This window comes from Strigops habroptila, chromosome 4 (assembly GCF_004027225.2).
Source record: "Strigops habroptila isolate Jane chromosome 4, bStrHab1.2.pri, whole genome shotgun sequence".
Taxonomy (NCBI): domain Eukaryota; kingdom Metazoa; phylum Chordata; class Aves; order Psittaciformes; family Psittacidae; genus Strigops; species Strigops habroptila.
Window position 1 is genome coordinate 34,381,267 of NC_046358.1, and position 19,378 is coordinate 34,400,644.

General features: G+C 43.5%; 1 protein-coding gene across 38 annotated transcripts in view; it reads right to left on the reverse strand.

The window, feature by feature from the left end:
- Positions 1-19,378, reverse strand: part of NRXN3 (neurexin 3) — a 997,539-nt gene that overhangs the window by 799,219 nt on the left and 178,942 nt on the right. Inside the window, exon 1 of one of the 38 annotated variants that reach the window (XM_030484272.1) lies at positions 9,559-10,168. The exons of the other annotated variants lie outside the window; for them this stretch is intronic. Coding sequence (XP_030340132.1) covers positions 9,559-9,577 — 19 coding nt within the window. The 5' untranslated portion in view covers positions 9,578-10,168. Of the gene's footprint in view, positions 1-9,558; positions 10,169-19,378 lie in introns of those variants that run through there. 38 annotated transcript variants of the gene reach the window in all.

A 19,378-nucleotide genomic window follows, 5' to 3' on the forward strand; every position in this document is an offset into this window, starting at 1 on the left:
GATACAAGTAGCTGCTGCAGCCTTGTCCCAGACCCTCATTTTAATGGAGTAAGTACAAAACAGGGAAATAGGGGGAAAACAAAGACAGCAGAAAATAAACTAGAAACAGATAAAGCAGCAAAAATAGCTGGATGCAGTGAAAGTAAATTCAGCGCTCTTGTACAGACATACAATAGTTCCCCATGACTAACCAAGAAGTTATTCCCTCTAATAGAAAAATATAAATTAGAGGCATCTTTTCTTTAAGAATGAAATCTGTGTTAAAAGCAGAGGCAAGCAGCAGCATTTTACAAGGCAGGGATGCCACAATGCTCTCAATATAAAACTACAATAGTCAATGTAAGCAGAATTTCTGAAGATATATCTTGGTAGGGCAGCTGATGAGGGACCAATTAGAGGAAAGTAACTGAGATCAGCACAGCAAAAGGCCATTTTATTTTGAACTTACAACTCTGGAAAATGCTTTGCCGATGCACCCAAACCTGACCCACTCTTCGAGCCTTTGATAATAAAGCTCTCCTCTACACCCCTCAATCATGAACTTAACCATCCCTCGCATTAGTACAGTTCATGCACCTGAAACCTGAGCATCTGCCAACTGCTAAACTACATAGCAACGTGCTAAACATCAGAAGTGCAAGCTTGTATTTAATGATCTAACATAGTCTGTGAAGCCCAGCACCTCAGAGATGAAGTAGTGCACTATCTTATCTACATCTCTGCTGATAATTTGTTCTTTATTATTCTCCAAGGAGTCTTCCTTTTTCTCTATGCAGTGGGGAGTGGAGGGGAGTGGGGGGGGAATAGAGGAAATAGAGGGGAAAAAAGAAAAGAAAAAAGAACAAACAATTCATTTGATGGGGGTTATGGTTCCTGAACTCCACCAGCAGAAGAGAGAATGAGACAGCAACTGCAAACACAGGAAAACAGCCAGCCACTTCGGTAAGACTGTTGTGTCCGATGACCTGCAGTGATGAAAGGGAAGCAAGTATCCCCAAGGCCCATCTGAACTCATCTGCTCATAACCACTGTGGCAGGAGCTGTGCTGACAGACTCCCATCTGCTGGTAGATCAGATACCACAGAAGACATTGGAAAAAACACAGACTCCATTATTAGGAGAAAGTTATACATGTGGGTATATAGACACTACTCATCTAATGCTGGCAAGCATGCTAGGGATTCCCTGGGAATTTCTCATCTGCTCCCACTATTATTACTTTGCAGTTGTCAGATGGAGGGCTTATTTACAGCTCAAGGGAAGAACTTCAATGAACAGTTCTAAACTTAGTGAACCATAAGCCATCCTCCTGAAGCAGGACCCACAAAATCTACTCGTGAAACCCAGGCCAGAACAACAACTGAACTTCCTACAGCAATTTTTTGTTATTCCATTACTCACAGGAGAGTGAAATCATAGCAACTTTATCACCCTGTTGCTGAACTGTCCTCCCATAAGCAGTTCTTATCTACCGAGTCTCTCCACCCTCAGTAGTTAAGTCCCTCAGTACCCTGCAGTCTTCATTCACATCAGTCAGGTTAATAAACCCCTTCAGAGTACAGCCCCAAGTCGTGTTTGATAGCTCCCTCTGAGGCGTGATGCACATCTAAGCTCTAAAGATTTTCCACAGGAGACCATGATGGGAGATAGGCTTACAGAGAGTGAAGGATGCTTTATTGCCCTGTTAAAGACAGAAATCTGTAGCTGCAATTTACTGAACAGTAAGACATGCAAGAAATAAAATTTGTCCAAAACACAACAAACAGCAAATGACCCAATCTGGGCACCTATCAAGGGAAACAAAGACTTTAGCTCAACAGCTGTCATGCCAGGACAGGCAATATTACTGCTGATGAAAGCAACTAAATCCTAATAAACAAATACATCCTACACAGAGGCAACAGGAGAGAGAGAAGGACAGAAGAAACACGGGGGCAAGTACTCATTTGGTATGGGCAAAGACAGACCTGTAACAGGCTGCACATGACATGGTAATTGGGTATGAGAACAGGATCTGACAAACTCAAACTGTGGACATAATACTAACCGGATCCCACAGTCTCCAGTATCATTCTGTTTGGTAGTTTTTGCTAAACTGAAGCAGCAGGATTCAGTCTGTAGGGCACAGAGGGGGAAAACAGGAACTCAGGGCTGTTCCAGCAGATCTGCTGGTAGATCTGGCTAAGGTAATTCCTCTCCCATGCCTTGGTTTCACTGCACAGACAGCAGGCACACAGCACATTTTATGAAGCATTTTCTGTCATAGGAAAGTAAGTCTCTTTTTCCTTAGAGAGTTACAAATTATGACGCTTCCAGGTTTTCATACCACATGAGGCACTGTTTGGCCTTTTTATTACCTAGTTTGTGAGCAGCAAAAGCAAAATAAATAAAGCAAACACTTGGCTTGCCTCCACGATAAAGGAGGACAAATTAAAAACCTCGCATTTATAAGAAGTCCCTCTTCACCAAAACGACCAAGCATCATTCCTGGGATTTAGTCACTGTGTGGTAGGGTCACCTGGCAACAGGCAGAGAAAGCAGGAGATGATCTTTTGCCCAAGCAGTGACTCGGCATAGTTGCGTTTCAGGGGAAGTGCTGGAGGGGCCAGGCAGCTGTGAAAAAGCCTGGTCTCATCCGAGAGAGGGCACTGGTAACACACATTACCCAAACCTTCAGGCTGCCAAACATCAAAATGACAGAAAACTAATATTAAATTAAAATATGAATTAATATTGTCTTGATGATCTATCAGTTTGATGACCTGTAAAATTAAATGCTGTAGTCTCATAAACTAATACAGGTAAGCCCTCTGCACTTCTGTAAAACCAAGAGCATTCCTTACCAAGGGATCTGTAAATGCATGCACATCACTGATGACACCAAGTTGTGTGGTTTGGTTGATACCCTGGAGGGAAGGGATGCCATCCAGAGGGACCTTGACACGCTTGTGAGGTGGGCCAATGCCAACCTTATGAAGTTTAACCAAGCCAAGCGCAAGGTCCTACTCCTGGGTCAGGGCAATCCCAGGCACAGCTACAGGCTGGGTGGAGAAGAGATTCAGAGCAGCCCTGCGGAGAAGGACTTGAGGGTGTTGGTTGATGAGAAGCTTAACACGAGCCGGCTCCAGTGTGCGCTCACAGCCCAGAAAGCCAACTGTATCCTGGGCTGCATCAAAAGAAGCATGACCAGCAGGTCGAAGGAGGTGATCCTGCCCCTCTGCTCTGCTCTCGTGAGACCTCACTTGGAGTATTGTGTACAGTTCTGGTGTCCTCAACATAAGGAGGACATGGAGCTGTTGGAGCAAGTCCAGAGGAGGGCCACGAGGACAATCAGGGGGCTGGAGCACCTCCTGTATGAAGACAGGCTGAGAAAGTTGGGGCTGTTCAGCCTGGAGAAGAGAAGGCTGCGTGGAGACCTCATAGCAGTATCTGAAGGGGGCCTACAAAGATGCTAGGGAGGGACTCTTCATCAGGGACTGTAGTGATAGGACAAGGGGTAATGGGTTTAAACTTAAACAGTGGAAGTTCAGGTTAGACATAAGGAAGAAGTTCTTTACTGAGGGTGGTGAGGCACTGGAACAGGTTGCCCAAAGAAGTGGTAAATGCTCCATCCTTGGAGGTGTTCAAGGCCAGGCTGGACGGAGCCTTGGGCAACATGCCCATGGCAGGAGGGTTGGAACTAGATGACCTTAAGGTCCTTTCCAACCCCAACCATTGTATGATTCTATGAGCTTTCTCCTTGTAGAGATGTATCTCAATGTGCTCAGCCTCTGGCTCTTTTCCTGGACTCCTCCCTTACAGCTACGGCTTGTGACAGGCCAAGTAAGGCATCAGGCCCAGTGAACACCTACAAAGCAGATTTCCAAGACAGAGAATATCCAGTGAGCATGCTTGCAAAAATAGATGTCCTAGAATTTGTGAATACAGTTTTACCTGCAAGTTGTGGTTAATCCTGGACTCCTTTCTACGTTGATCTTTGTAGAGCTGCTGCTGCCCTACATCTCCTTTCTTTTCTAGAGGCTTCAAGTCCCTCAGGCCAGAATTAGTTTGTTGCTTCCACATTGCAACATTTGGGATAGGTCTGCATGCAAACTGGCTCATTCCAGCACTAGAGATGTGGGGTTTTTTCAGATCTTGCACTAGGCTAATGGTAAGTTAGGAGCAATCATCCATGCAGCAACTCACATTTAAGCTACATAAGCCCAGTGTTAGCTCTTCCAAGAGATTGAGACATCTCACCCTCAAGTCCCTGACAAAGTACCAAAAGCAAGGCTGCTGTAGAAGATAACATTCAGAAGACTCATCGGTTTGCAGTGTTCTCAGCAGCTCTCATTTTTCAAACTTGGCCACTGAGGACCTGCTTCATCCTGAACCTCTGACTCAGCCCGAGCAGCCTCACTCGCCAAATCTTGCTCCAACCAGCTGTAAGGTGCTCTCCTCACTGCACAAGAGAATGTAACCCTTGAGAAATTAATACAACTCCTCATGTAGCGCAAGCTGGCAGCACTCCGCAAATGTGTTAGGTATATTGCAACAAACATGCAGCCATTCGGGAGCCCAAATCTGGATACCCCGGCTGAGGTGTGACCATCGTCACACCTGTCAATGGTGGGACTGGCTTCTGATCTCCCTGCTCTGTCAGCCCAAAGCCCAAAAGAGGAGTGAAAGGAGATAATGCATTAACTGCCGGCAACCTCAGGTTTGCAACACACGTGGGCAGTTTGGGTTTCAACCAGTAGAGGGCAATACTAACACAGGAAAGAAAACGTAAATTGCTGCATTTCATGCACTAAAATAAACAAGCAAAGGAATTAAAGGCCCTGATCTAGCAGCACTGAGCACAGAACAAAGCACCTGGGTCGTCCATGTGCTTGTTCCATCAAAAATCCTTCCCCAGTCTGGCCCCATCTGATGGAAGGTTGCCCTGCACTACATTTTCAGATGCTCATTTCAGGTAAGATTTTTACTATTCTGATTGTAACAGAAGAGATGGCCTTGGTCACAGCAGAAATACAAACGAACCTTTTTTGTTTTTCACTAATTAAGAAACAGCTCCATCCCACCCAACTCTACTCTGTATGTTTGATAAGACCCAAAAGATCAATGCTTTATCATTCTTCCCAGACTGAGCTGTTTGATACTGACCATTTCTTACAATCAAAGAGATAAAACATACCAGCATTTAATGGCAAATGTAATGGAACTGCCTTTTGCTTTTTAGGACCTGAAATTAACTCTCTATAACCAAAGCTTCCACGCAGGCACATAGTCATCACTCATTTCTAAAGTCTGTGACAGTACTGTCACAAATCGTGCTCTAATAGCATCCTTCCACAAGTTTCAAAGGTTAACTCCATACATTTTTTAAAAATACTTTTCCCCTGGTTTATAACTAAACCCCTCTGCTTCTATAGCCTTTCTATCCCATTACTTCAAAATAGTTTACAAAGATATGTGAGTGAATTCTCACAATAAAGTTTTGCTTTTGTTCCACTCAAGAAACACTCTTCTTTAGAGACTACAAAGTTAAGGCAGCACATGATGTGACTGCGAGTTCCGCCAAGGTCACACCATATATCTGCGGTGGAGCAAAGATGAGAACTTTTTCTCTATCTCCAGTCTTGTATTTTAGCCATTTATCCATACTGCTATTCATGTTTACTAACACGAGATAATTCTCTTTCCTCTCTGAAGTCCTCCATTGTCCTCTGATTATGGAGCTGGGAGATGAAGAGAAACTACTTTTCCTTTCAGTGTGTTCTGCTATTAAGTTTGTTTGCTTACAAATGAGATAAGATATTTTATGTTTTGCTCATTCTATTAAATTTTTCTTTCTCGAACAAAACCACCCAGGACTATCTTTCCACGCTTTTTTAAAAATCAAATAATCATCTCCAAAAGCATTAGACAAGCCAAGTCCCACAGTGACCAAACTCAGTATTAAGAAATAGCATATTACACACAGTTCAGTGCTAGCCAAGAATAATCCACCAAAATCAGTGTAGAAAGGGCTGTTAAAAGAAGAAAGAAACACCACTTTTTCATCCAGGGAAATGTACTAGTGATTTTATGATCTTCACAGGCCCAGATTTCTACATAGATGCTTAAACACCTAGCTTTCATGGGCCTCTTTGGGACTTCCAATACTCGGCAGCAGTAAGATGACATATTTCTTTGTGGATGTGAACCTCACTTCTTCCTCCCTTTGCCTTGCAGCCAGGCAGAGCCAATTCCATACAGTGCCAGAGGTGTGAACTCTCTCAGTCTATGTAATGGTAACTTTTTAAGCTAGCTATGATCATGTTTGTGGTAATAACTTTCTTCTAAGGCAGAAAAGAGCAATTTAGACATAGGGTTAGGTACAGTCATACACCTGACAGAACACACAGCCATGACTTAAAGCCTGTTATACACAGACAGAGCTACTGCACCTCTCAGTCACACAAGAATGACAGCCTATTCACCGTTCCTCCTTGCATCGAGACTGGAAAAGAACCATTTTACCACCTGTTGCCATGGACGTTTTTTAAGTTATTATCACAAGAGCACAAAAACGAAGGACCCTAAATGCCTGGGAACAAGGAGGCCTGGATTGTGCCCCATGTCTCACAGCTACACCAAAACTCTCACCATGTCATCTTAACTTTTCTCTCCTTTTCAAAGTGGAGATAATGACATAACTGCCTTCCCTAGCAGTGAGTTTTAATGTTACTCAAGTTCATTACTGGTGACATAACATTGCACTATCAGAGCAGCAAGGACATGATGTTAGAGTCAGAAGAGACCACTAAGCCAATTAGGCTAACTTCTGTTAAGGTTTGACACAAGATATTTTAAGGCATTACCACTTAAAATGCTGGAAGATTTTCTGACCACTAATACCCTCAAATCTTGCCACCCCATCCCTGCGGTCAACACTTGGCCTCTAGCAGGTAACTAGTACAGGGATTTGGTGATAGTACTGCTTGCTTGAGTGTGACAGGGTTGTTTCTAACAAAAATAATTGCTTATTTAAATAAGGTATGTTCTTCCTACCACATAAAAGAGAATCAATCTGTGGCATCAGCACTTTCCTTGCCAGCAAATTAAAGATCCTGTAAGTAAGACTGTAAGGACAGGGTAATTGTGTTGTCCTGTGTAAGAGAGGCTGTGAGACAGCAGCAGCCTGTGCACCGCCTAGGGAGGGTAGGGAGCTGGGCTGGAGAGAAGACCAGCTGTGTCTCCCCAGCGCTCTCCAAGTTGACACGCTTGGTCACTGTCACCACACAAGATACTGCCCAACTGGGATTATCCTCATTGTCATCTTCCTGCAACATAAAGATGTTATTACCTGAGAAATAGTTCAAAGTTGGAAAACAGGCTCAGTCTGAGACCTACAAAACATCACAGTGTGTATATGGGGGAGCTTCTATATCACTCACAAAAGCAAGCAACTCCTAACGCTAAGTAAGGTGATTCAGTTAACAAGCAGTTAGACTGCTTCCTGCATGCAGCTCTGCAAATGCATTTTGATTTAAATACCGAGTCCATCAGCCAGCCCCATGCAGGGCGTAGGTGCCTTCCTTCATATGGCATTGACTCTAGAAATGAACCCACCATCCCCACACAGTTCAGACAGCCTTGGAGCTTCCCCCTTGCCACACACACACACAGAGCCTAGCCAGCACACCCCAAACCGCGCACCCAGTGCTCCCCTGAGCAACCTGACCACTGTGCAGCACTTCATGCCCCACTCCTTACCCCCAGACCTGGGCCATCACACCTTAGGCAAGGTAGCCCAAGCCAGCCTCCCATCCAGCATGTCCCACCTGCAAAGAAGACTTCACTCCAGACACCTGCTTAAGCAGGGGAACATAAGGGCTCTATTACAGTGCATTTCAATGAACAGCTCACTCATACAGTATGACTTTTTTCTCCTGTACATGAAGCATTTCCTTACAAACCTAAGAACATTTCCTAAACAAATACCACCATGTTTTTAAACCCAATCAGTTTCTAGTTCTCTTGTCTCCCTAAATGTACTGAGGCCTTTCCCATACATTATATGCATGTTTAATAAATTCCAAATACGTACCAATATGAAAACTGCTCCAAACTTCATTGCTTCAAGACAGATAATGCAATTTGAGTCCTACATGTGCAAAACCAAATGCAAAGACTGACTTAATCAGACTCACATTTCACAAGTCCACATCTTTCAAGTTGCTAGGTGGTTGGGGCTTACCAGGACTGCCTGACACTAACTGTAAATATTAGCTACAAACTGATGTTCTGAGTTTAAAGTGTAGACTACATCTAAGATCATGGAGCTATATCATTCTGTGTGCTTCTTCCAGCTTCCATGCTGAAAAAATAGCACTGAGTTTGTATTAAAAAAACAACTATGTCTATCACACCCACACGTAGATGTAAATAATCTAAGTGCTGGATATATGGCTCAATCCTTTGATGCTAAGGCAAAACGGTATCTTTAACTACTACAGAAAATAAATCAACAACTGAATGAACCAGGAACAAAGGATAGGTACCCATAGTAAGTGAAATACACACCTTAAAGGATATTTGTGAAAGGCTGTTTAAGTAGCTTTTCTATTTCAGTATTTTCTTTTTAAATTGCCCATAAGGCCAAGAGGGACAAATGACAGGGTATATTTAAGCAGCATGATTTATCTCCCTTTTAATTTTTAATTTCCCAGTAGAAGTGGCAGTGTTATCTCTAGAAACTCACTTGCTCAGGGGCATTTTTATAGTCTGCAGTTTTGCATGAATTCTCCCTAGAGATCATCAGGTCCCCTGACTCTCATCTAGCAAACATCTGACTAAATTGCCTATTAGACAATAATGCCCTCCAGCAGGATGGGAAACACAGCTCTATTCCTGTGACACTCCCTCCACCCTCCCCAGTGTCCAACACAGTACAGAGAAGACTGCAACAGCCACCAGTTTTGGGGGAAAAATAATCAGTGGTTGAGAGGTGACTTCTGAGAGTTCAGAGAGGCTCAGGAACACAGGGGGAAGCCTGCTTGAATGGGGATTTCACAACTGACTCCTAATGTTTTAGGCTGTTCTTCCTTCCTCTCTAGCTAGCAAGGACAACCCAGACCACTGCAGGGTTAACCATTTAGCTCCTGCAGTCCAGCATGCACTCGACAAACTGGCAAATTCAAAGCCCTCTGAAAGAGACTGAGATGACACAGCAAGAGACAAATGTCAAACATGCCCCGAAAACACAGAAACCAGCCCTGCATTCCCAGCATTAAATGATCTCTGCCAAACACAGCCTCACTCACAGAAAGGATCCCTGCTGGCCTCTCATCTGCCAGGGCTGTGTATCAGCACAGCAACCCAGCAGTGAAGAGTCAGGAGGTGTCTCCCCATCTTTCAGCCTCCTGAAAAAAAATCATTTTTCCAAAGGACTGAGTATTTCAAGAGGTGGGAAACCCTTGCAGAACTGAGGACAACAGCAATGAGTTTTCCACAGAGCTGTTGCCCTCAGTAGCTGTGCTTGGGGATATACCCACCAGCAATTCAAGCATTTGCACCCCAAACCCTACTTACCATCACTATTCCTGAGCATCCTGGTGCTGGGTGCATCCCCTTCTTGTGAAGCTATGCACTCCACCTTCCTGAAGAGAATTGCTCCCCCCGAGAAGCTTCAAACAGAAAGCTTCAAAATTCAGTTGATTTTTTTGTTTGTTTTTTTGTCCTCTGCCCTACCTTGCTGGAGACCATCCAGGATTTACACTTCTGGGAACGAATTCTTCTCTCTAAAGTAACAGCAATGAGGGTAAAGGAACAAGACCCATGAAAATGAGCTCAGAATTCACCCACTATCTTTCTGTGCCCTGGATCAGCCAGGGACACAAATGCTGCATGGAGAGTTGCTTTGCTCATGGGAAAGAAAAGAGTGTGCTTCATGCAGCAGGAGCATCTCTAGCTAGTAGTCTCCAAAACAAACAGCACCAGGGATGAAAGAACCATGCCCTTTACACTGCTCTTGCAGTATACGTTTGCTGTAATCTTCCCAAAACAGACTACTGCTAGGCTCCACAAAAAGAAAAGTACTCTAAAATACATTTCAAACTTACCAAAGCAAAATGTATATGCATTATAGTGCAGCAATGTGGAATTGAACTGGCTGTGACAAAGGCTGACTGGATCAGTTAGAGTTATTTTATATCTGATTTCAATTACTCTGCTATACGAGTAAGTGAAGGTCACAGAATAATTTAGTGGCAGGGCTGCAGAGGGATCCCAGGTGACTGACGACTAACCCCCCCCCCCCCCTCCAGCCCTGGCCTATCTCTAAACTACCAAACAGCACAGGAGTCCCTTAACAGCAAGTGACAGATGCAAGTGGGTCTCCAGGATGGAAAAAGGAGAAAAAGAGGGTCCCCCAGGTTCTAAGGGGGATGAGAGGTTGCTGGGGACATGGCTTTTCACTATCTACTATGCTTATTTTTCATTAGATTACACAGACCAAATATACTTGGCTATTAAGCAGAAAGGCTCTAAGGGACCAAAAAGAGACAAATTAATTCCTGATCTATGAACAGAAAATTCAATAACCATAAGGGTAAATCAGCATATTGCTCATGTACCAAATGATCATTTCATGGACAAAACTGGGAATAAATCCAGGAATAAAGAATAAAAGCAGAAGGGCTGTGGTTGTGGTGCTGGGCGTCTAATACACAAAAGCGCATTATGGAAAGCACTACTAATTCAGTCACCTGGAGGAATAATAGTACCACTGCAAAAAAGAGTATTTAGACTCAGTGTATAGTAGGGCTAACCCAGACCAAAAGGTTTTCACAATCTTAATATCAACAAGCATTTTGTATGGATGTACATATGAATATGTGTGTGTGTAACATTTTTAACTTCCCATAGCATCTTCTGCTTCTCTAGTCCTCCATCCTTTCACATCTCCACTAGCGAATCAGAATCCTCTTTGAAGCCTTCTGTTATTCCATGCTTGACTTCTGCACACAGATCTACTACATGGACCATGCAATGCCACACTGAGCGCTGAGCGATGGCAAACTTACCTCAGCTGTGATCTAACTTTAATATAACCAAGTGCTAAGTAAGATGCACAGGGATTTGGGAAAAGCAGTTAGCTCTTACAGCTGAAGGATGGAATGCTGGAAGTTGTGACTAAAGCGGAGCAACAGCTCACAGCTGAGGGAACAGGAACTGCGGCAGTCTGACTTCTATCAGCCAAGGTAAGACCGTCACACAGTAAGGATACGCAGATTGGGAAGCGTTCAGATACAGCCTTTGAAGAAATACTGCTTAATACATTAACCAAACATGCAAAGCCAGTTAGCAAAAACTGCACCGATATATCTCAAATTATATCTGCAACACTTCCAATCAAGAAGCAAACTGGACGAAACATCAAGTATAGTGTGGCAACCCCATCAGCACAGCCATATCTCCTTGGAAAAGCCCTGTGGTGTCTACCATTAAAAGAAAGTAGTAAGTTAGAAATAACTTTCATACACAAAGCAAAGCTTCTATTTTAGAAAGGCAAACAAAACTCAGTTCAGCTGTAGAGAAGACAGAACAAATGTCATTTAATCATCTATGCACAATTATATACACTTCTTTAACTGAAAAAATCCCTACGTAATGTAGATACACAACTATCTTCTGCAAATATAGTATCAAATGTCAGATATGGATATACAAATCCTAATAGTCATTTCACACCAGCAATACAGCATATGGACATTTTAGCCATTCTACCTATAGATATTATACAGGGAGACACACATTTCAGAAAACTTTATGCTCTTTGAAAAGGATAAGCAATAACGAGACTAGAATTTAATCACCATCAACCTGGAAATCTCAATGGGCTCCACAAAGTTGGTGAATACCAGCCTTACCCGATTTATGTGTGAGGAATTTGAGTGACAGGTTAAAGGACTTGCCTTGAGATCAGAGTGACCCAGTGGCAGAACCAGCAGCTCTGCGTCCAACTCCTGTGCTTTAAACAGTAATGCAAAAACTTCTTTCCGGAACCAAAAATAGAAAGCCAGGTGACCCACTCCTCAATTATGATAGAATGATAGAAAGGTTGGTAGGGACTTTAAAGCTCATCCAGTTCCAGCCCCCTGCCACAAGCAGGGACACCTTCCACTAGACGAGGTTGCTCAAAGCCCTGTCCAACCTGGCCTTGAACACTGCCAGGGATGAGGCAGCCACAATTTCTTTCTGTCTCCATCTTTCATATAAGACTCCTTTGAGTATTGAAAGGCCACATCAAGGTATCCTCCTTTTATCCAAGCTGAAGAACACCAACTCTCAGCCTTTCTTCACAGGAGAGGTGTTATAGCCCTCTGACCATTTTTGTGGCCCCCCTCTGAAGCTGCTTGAACAGATCCAGGTCTGTCTTGTACTGGGGACCCCAAAGCTGGATGCCGTACTCCAGGTATGGTTACATAAGAGCAGAATTCAGGAGGAGAATCACTTCCCTCAGCCTGTTGGCCACACTTCTCTTTATGCAGCCTGAGATAACATTGACGTTCTGGGCTGCAGGCACACATTGCCAGCTCACGTCCATTTTTTCTTCTACCAGTATCCCCAAGTCCTTCTCTTCACGGCTGCTCTCAATCCATTCATCTCCCAGTCTGTATTGATACTGGGGATTGCCTCAAACCACATGCATGACCTTGCACATGGCTTTGTTGAACTTCATGAGGTTGGCATTGTCCCACCTCCCAAGCTTATCAAGGTCCCTCTCGGTGACATCTCTTCCCTCCAGTGAATCAACTGCACCACTCAGCTTGGTGTCACCTGCAAACTGGCTGAGGGTGGACTCAATCCTACTGTCTATATCATTAATACAGATACAGAACAGTACCAGTCCCAATACAGACTCCTGTTGGACACTGCTTGTTACTGATCCCTTTTAGGCATTGAGACATTGACCGCAACTCTAGATGCGGCCATCCAGCCACTTACCCATCAAATCCAGATACAGTGCTTCAATCACCAAAATACTTTTTTTTAAATAAAACAGGAAAAAAGGCAAGTAGAAATTGTACAAAACCCTGATTACTATCTTATATTGGAAAATAATATACAACTGGGATAACTCTGCAGGCAAGATAGATTTGATCTCATCTGCTTCTCTTTCTTAGAAAGATATTAAAATTAAAGAGATACAAAGCATTAAGGGAAATTCACCTGGGCATCAACTCCACCTCTGCTCTCCTCTATCTGGGTCCTCTCAATAGCCCTTAATCCCTGACCCAGGCTCCGCAACCTATCCTCAGACCACATCTCCAGCAGCACTGAATGCAATTACTGTAATTGATGTGCTGCTTTTGTTAAGACCATGGTATCAATAAACAGGAGTAAAACAAGCTGCTACGGAAGATGCAGGAAATCTGTTAGAACGGATGCATGCAGTGGCTGGCATAACAACTGTTGATGGCCAATTCATAAATCACAGCTGGATTCTTTGGGAGACTTGTAACTCCCAGGCGGCTTCCCTCATAAAACAACAACAGTATGAGGAAACAAATGAGAGACTGCTGTTAAAGCCAGTGTAAAACCTTTGCTATGCAGTCGTGGCTTCAAAAGCGAACAAGGATCCATTAGTCTAAGTTACCAGGCTCAGAAACAGCTAAAAATCCGGCTGGAAATGTCAAGCAACAAGCCCTCTCACCTTCTTTTCCAGACAAGCAAGAAGTTGCACTTCAGACATGCTCTCTGACCTCTCTCAAGGTCTGCAGTTCTAAGAGAGTCCAGTGACCCAGAAAGCAATCCAATACCTATCAAAGGTCACCCAGCACTTCAGAAGCACCCAGTCCCTGCAACAATATCACACACCTAGCCAGCACACTTAGACTGCCCGGGGCTGCTAAGGGAGTTACCACCGCCCATGGCAGCCCTGGAAGTCCCAACCTGAAGGTAACTGCATGCAGGCTGTGGCAAAAGACCTGAACACACAGCTGTGTGGCTGGGCAACCCAACCAGCTAAATATCGTTCTGCTTTCAAGGTGGCAGGCCCACCCAGAAGCAGATCTGCATCATCCTCTGCTTCACTAACTCCACAGCTTGGCAGGCACAGTCTTTGCAGCAGCCCAGATGCAGAAATGCTGCACTGCTTCAGCTGCCCAATCTTCACTCTCTGTCCCTGCCTCTGTCCCCAGTAACCTCTAAAATAGAAGCATTAGCATTTGGCCTGTTCCCTCTGGCTTTCATAACCCCCCAGGATGTGCAGAGTCCCTGACCACAAGATGCTGGTAACCAACTATCCCATGCCTATCGTATTGATGAACTAGCAAACTGTGGCATCAGTTTGGGCTCCTGCCTGAACGGATTCCTGGACTCCTTAGTTCTTCCACGTCCCCTTTGTCCCATCTCCATATCTGTAGTGTCTGATCCATGTCAGTGGTGCTGAGAAGGTAAAGAAGAGGACAGAAAGGGGCTTACAGATGACAAATATTCCATATAAATTCTTAATGGCAATAAATGTATGTTTAGGATGATTTATTAATGTGCTTATAAATGTATAGACTGGCCTGAGGCATCATTCCATTGTATTAGAGGTTGTTGCTGCTTGCAGCTGGGGATGATAAATTGCACCTCCTATGCAACAGACACAGGAGACTTCTTGTTATGCAAACAGTTTACCCTTTAGGGCACCACACTCTTTAGGACCAGGACTATGCACTGCAGCCTTACAAGCTGTAACTGCTGCAGGCCTCTTGAAATCCTTCTCATCTTCCTAGGGTACCACCAGGAATATCTGTAGACTCGTGCTGTAGGTTGAGGTTATTAACAGCCAAAGCTCATTTCAGTCTGTATTCACAAGCCAGTCTCCTTCCTGAGGAGTCCCTCTCACACATTACCAATCTGGCTGGCTGGTCCCATGAGGACCATGCAAGCATTTCCAACTAGGCAACACTGTTCCCTGTATCACAACGCACTGGCTTAGTCAGCAAGACATGAACTCACTCAAGGCTGCTTCTTCCCTAGCACGTGTTACAACAATGCTACCATTTGGCACTTACGCTGCATCTTTCATTTAGGAATCTCAGAATGCTATTTAGCAGCATCATTACCCTCAATTTCCTTTTTTCATGTAAGGAGATAATTCACGTAAGTCCAAAACGGGAATGGGAAGAAAATTCTTCAGTAGCTCCACAGTCTTAATCTACTAGATTATTCCTCAATCTATTTTACAGCCAAGAAGAATTAACAAAGTGCATATTCTGAGGATCTCACAGCACTTAAATGCTAAAAGCTTAATCCTGTTTTATAAACCATTATCCATGCAACTGAGGCACAGGAATGGCAACTAACTTTGCTAAGGTTCTACAACCATTTAGTGTCAGAATCATTTAGTTAACAAACTAAAGATAAGCAATGCCACTGTTGTTTTGTTGTTAAAAACAAAAAATTATAATGATAAAAAGCTCAGGAATAGATACTAACTGCTGTAATTCCTATTCAATACATAAGTGACAAGACCATGAATCTCCCACCATATCCCTTATGCAAGGGTCTTTTGGGGTTTAGGTGTTTTGTTTTTTTGTTTGTTTGGGGGGTTTGGGGTTGGGGGTTTTTTGTTTGTTTGTTGTTTTTTGGGGGGTTTTTTTTGTTTAGTTTGTTTTTAGTTATTTCTGTTAGGAGATCCCAGGTATGCAGGCCACTTTACCAAGAGATTCACACCTTTCCTTAAGGAAAGAGCAATAGGCAACAGTCTCAACAGAAATATCACAGAAAGGGACACAGTAAAGAATGACGCATATATATTGAAAGAAAAAAAAATAAATATGTTGATACCATGGGCTCCCTCTTCCCAAGCAGTTAGCACCTGACAATATTTGCACCTTGAGCACATGCTGCACACTCCTGATTTACAGTGTGCAACTCTGACGTAAAAAAGCTGAGGCTCCGAAGGTAGTGGCTAGAGCTGCTGTGGATACCATACAGCCCTGAACATACAATGAGTACTCAGTCAATAATAACAACTAACTAATGAATTTGATCGGGCTTCAGAGTGCTCACTTTTTAGAACAATCCCAATTTAACTTTAACTCTAATCTCTCTGGTTTGATTTTTTTCTTTCCTTCCATGCTGCTAAGCTTTGAAGTTGAAAACGAAGGAGTAAGGGCCTCCAGTATCACTGCCATCAAGGTAATAGATGTGATAGACTCAGGCTTACCACTGACTAGGTTATTGATTAAAATTTGTCAGAAAATGCATTGTAAAGGCTGCAAGAGGCTTTAAACAGGAGGAAAAAAAAAAAACCCAGTAAAATGTATTTGACTCCTACAAGTGTATTTCAAACAACTGAAGGTCAATTATCCCAGCAATTTACAGACAGTCTCAACAATTTGGCTTGATTAGAGACTATAATACAATAGAGGAGTTCTCCTCACTCCATCTTCCCACCCTCCCTTCTTTAGCAGTAGGTTTCGAATGTCAGAAACTGCAGACGTGCAGGGCACCTATATTGCTGAATAAAGCGGCAAACAAGCATTTGTCAGTGGATCCTGGCAAGTGCAGACTTAGAGAACACATGCTAACTAGCAAGCATTGCAGGAAGGTTTAAAAAGCCTTAAAAGATTGGGTTGGCAACAAATCCACAAACAGGAGCTGGACAGTTCAATCATCAAGGAGGTCACTTGACTGGTGGGGATTTATCAGTTATTGGAGGAAGATGCACAGAGATTTGACAGTTGGAAAGTGGATTTGTATGGAAAAAAATTGGTAGTTTTGCACAATCTAGTCATACCTCGCCATGTCCCTCTTTCCTTCTGCACTGACCTGCCAGAGCCATGACATTTGCCCACTCTACAAGGACTGGTACCTTCCTGCTGTCTAAACAACGCATTCTCATACACCCATGTCAACCTTAAAAGGGCCAAAACATGTCTATGGTGCAAGCGCTTTGTCTACTGCTTACTGCAAAACAAACACACACACACACACACACACACACACACACATAAGGCCTTCCCAACCAATAGGACTATAAACCCATTAGGCATGCTATTATCTGCCCATGTGCTAAGTGGGTGATAAGTATTTTCTTTCTGTTCGTTCCTTCCTTTCATAAGTTATGAACTGCTCACTTCCTCTCTCCTCTCAAAATAATCAAGGACTACAAAATCTTTCTGACCCAGAGCAGGCTGATGTTTTATTTCAAATTGTTTCAAGCTTCCATTCCCCCAAATGCACAAAGCTGTCTTCCTCCCACAGGGGAGCAGAAGGGGTTAAAAGCCCACCCTCATTCTCCTTGATAGAGGCCATCCAGCCATGATCCTGGCTGAGTGGCAGACACATAGGAAGTGGATTATCAATAACTCTTTTTCTACCCTCTTTCACCCTCCCTCTATACAACGTCAATGAGCTGGAAAATGAAAGGAATAATGCAGGTTTAAGAGGCCAATAATTAGGTCACAGCTGATCTCAGCTCAGATCAGCTGACAGCTGGTGCCCATCCTGCCCTACCGAGCAGGGGGGCTTTCAAGCTTACAGGTTTAGGCCAGCCTCCCCTTCTCTCTCCATTCTACCTCTTTGTTCCCAGACTCATGAAAAGCAAAAATTGGCAACTGTAATGGCAAGTCTACTAGGTTTCCATCCACAGGAGCTTACAGGGAAATGACTTTGCTTGCTTTTGTCCTAAATTACCTTAAATCCTCTTTCCTGTTGCCTCACCACCACTGTGTCAGCCCAGCACCACAGCCAAGTTACTGCTCTCATGCTGTCCCCTTCCTCCCCCAACTCCATCCTGCCCACTCCTGAACATAATCTCAGTGTTTGCTTGTTTTAGCTTCCATAATCCTGTTGTCTTGCAAATCTCCTCACCATAATCCTGCTTTTGTCTGTCAATACAATTTGTTTGCTGTGGGGAGGAAGGGAGGTGAAATGTTGCTGGGAATGGAGAAAGCCTTTGCTGATGGTTTTCAAGGCTCTACCCATTTTTTCACACACATGCCCTGGCAGATGTGGCACTGCTGTCCACTCAGCATCTGTGGGGGGTCACAGCTTCCAAGATGAAGAGTTTGCTGTGTCAAACCAGCAAACTGGGTTGCTGCAGAATTAACAGCATAATAGCAAGGACGTGTTGTTATACATCCCTGCACATGCCAGGAGTGAGAGCAGTCAAGAAAAAGCAAAGGAAGAGAAGCTCCACTCTCCCCTGAGGAAGAGTGGAGTGCCATTTTTACCTGCACAAAGCAGGATAGAAGCCAAGGAGTGGGGTACTGCTGTAGGCAGTGACACAAACGAAGAAAGAACAAAGCCTGTATCACTTGCACACTAACGCAGTGGTGATGGGTAGACAAACAAACTGGTAATTGATTGGTAGGAGTTGTGGCAATTTTGTGTTTGCATGAATAAAGAATCAGTTTAATCAGACTAATTCCTTCCAGTCAAAACACAATATCGGCTCCAGAACTCACAGCAAAACTGTGCTGCACCAGCCAAGTTTCACATCAGAACAAAGAGGCTACAAATTCCACTCAATTTGAATGCAAAACTGAGAGTCAGGCCAAGTGCCCAGAAAATACTTCTGATTCAGACAGCCACCCACTGAAAAAGGACAAGAAATCAGGAAACTAAGCAATGATCATATGATTTGGAGTTGTTTGCAAATATTTTGGAGAGCTATAGTACCTGAGCAAGCCACTCCTCCGAACTGCTGAAGTGGATAGGAAACAAGGGGACTGCATGCCATTGCAGGAGTGACAGAAAACCAACAGTGATGCTTTCAAGAGATTAATAAAAGTATCATTCACACCACTTCCCTCATCCCAGCTTTCTACCTCAGGTCTCCTACTAGGAAAGGAAGTATTAAAGCACTTCTATCCTGCAGGGGAAGTCTGGCTCAAGCTCTTTGCAGAGAAAAAGGATTTTTGGATTTACACTGAGCTAAGCTTCAGACCCAAGCACTTGGGATGCTCAAAACATAACCAGATCAAGTTGCAGATGCTGTTCATCCTGCACTTTCCATCGCAAAGCTTGCTCTATAAAATGTTGTTGACCAAGTACTTGTTCCAAAGTACATTACCTGAAAAAGCACATTCGGGAAGCATCACTTAAGTTAGTAGCTTTCACTACCATTTATGTAACATTTAGATTTCAGTATGCAAGGTTTGTTTGAAATATTAAGGCTTAAGTCAATTAACTAGAGGGCTCAGCTTATTGGAGATTTTAAGGCAGAACAAATACTCATAACCTATAAATCAAATAAATCACCAAAGGCCAGCAAGCATTATTAAAAAAAAAAACTGCATCCTTAAAGCAACATGGAGCAAATTACCAGACTAAAGGTTGCTAATGCAGAAAGATTCTAGGAAAGGCAGTAAAGACTCTAGGAAAACCATTTTATGAAGATGTTTAT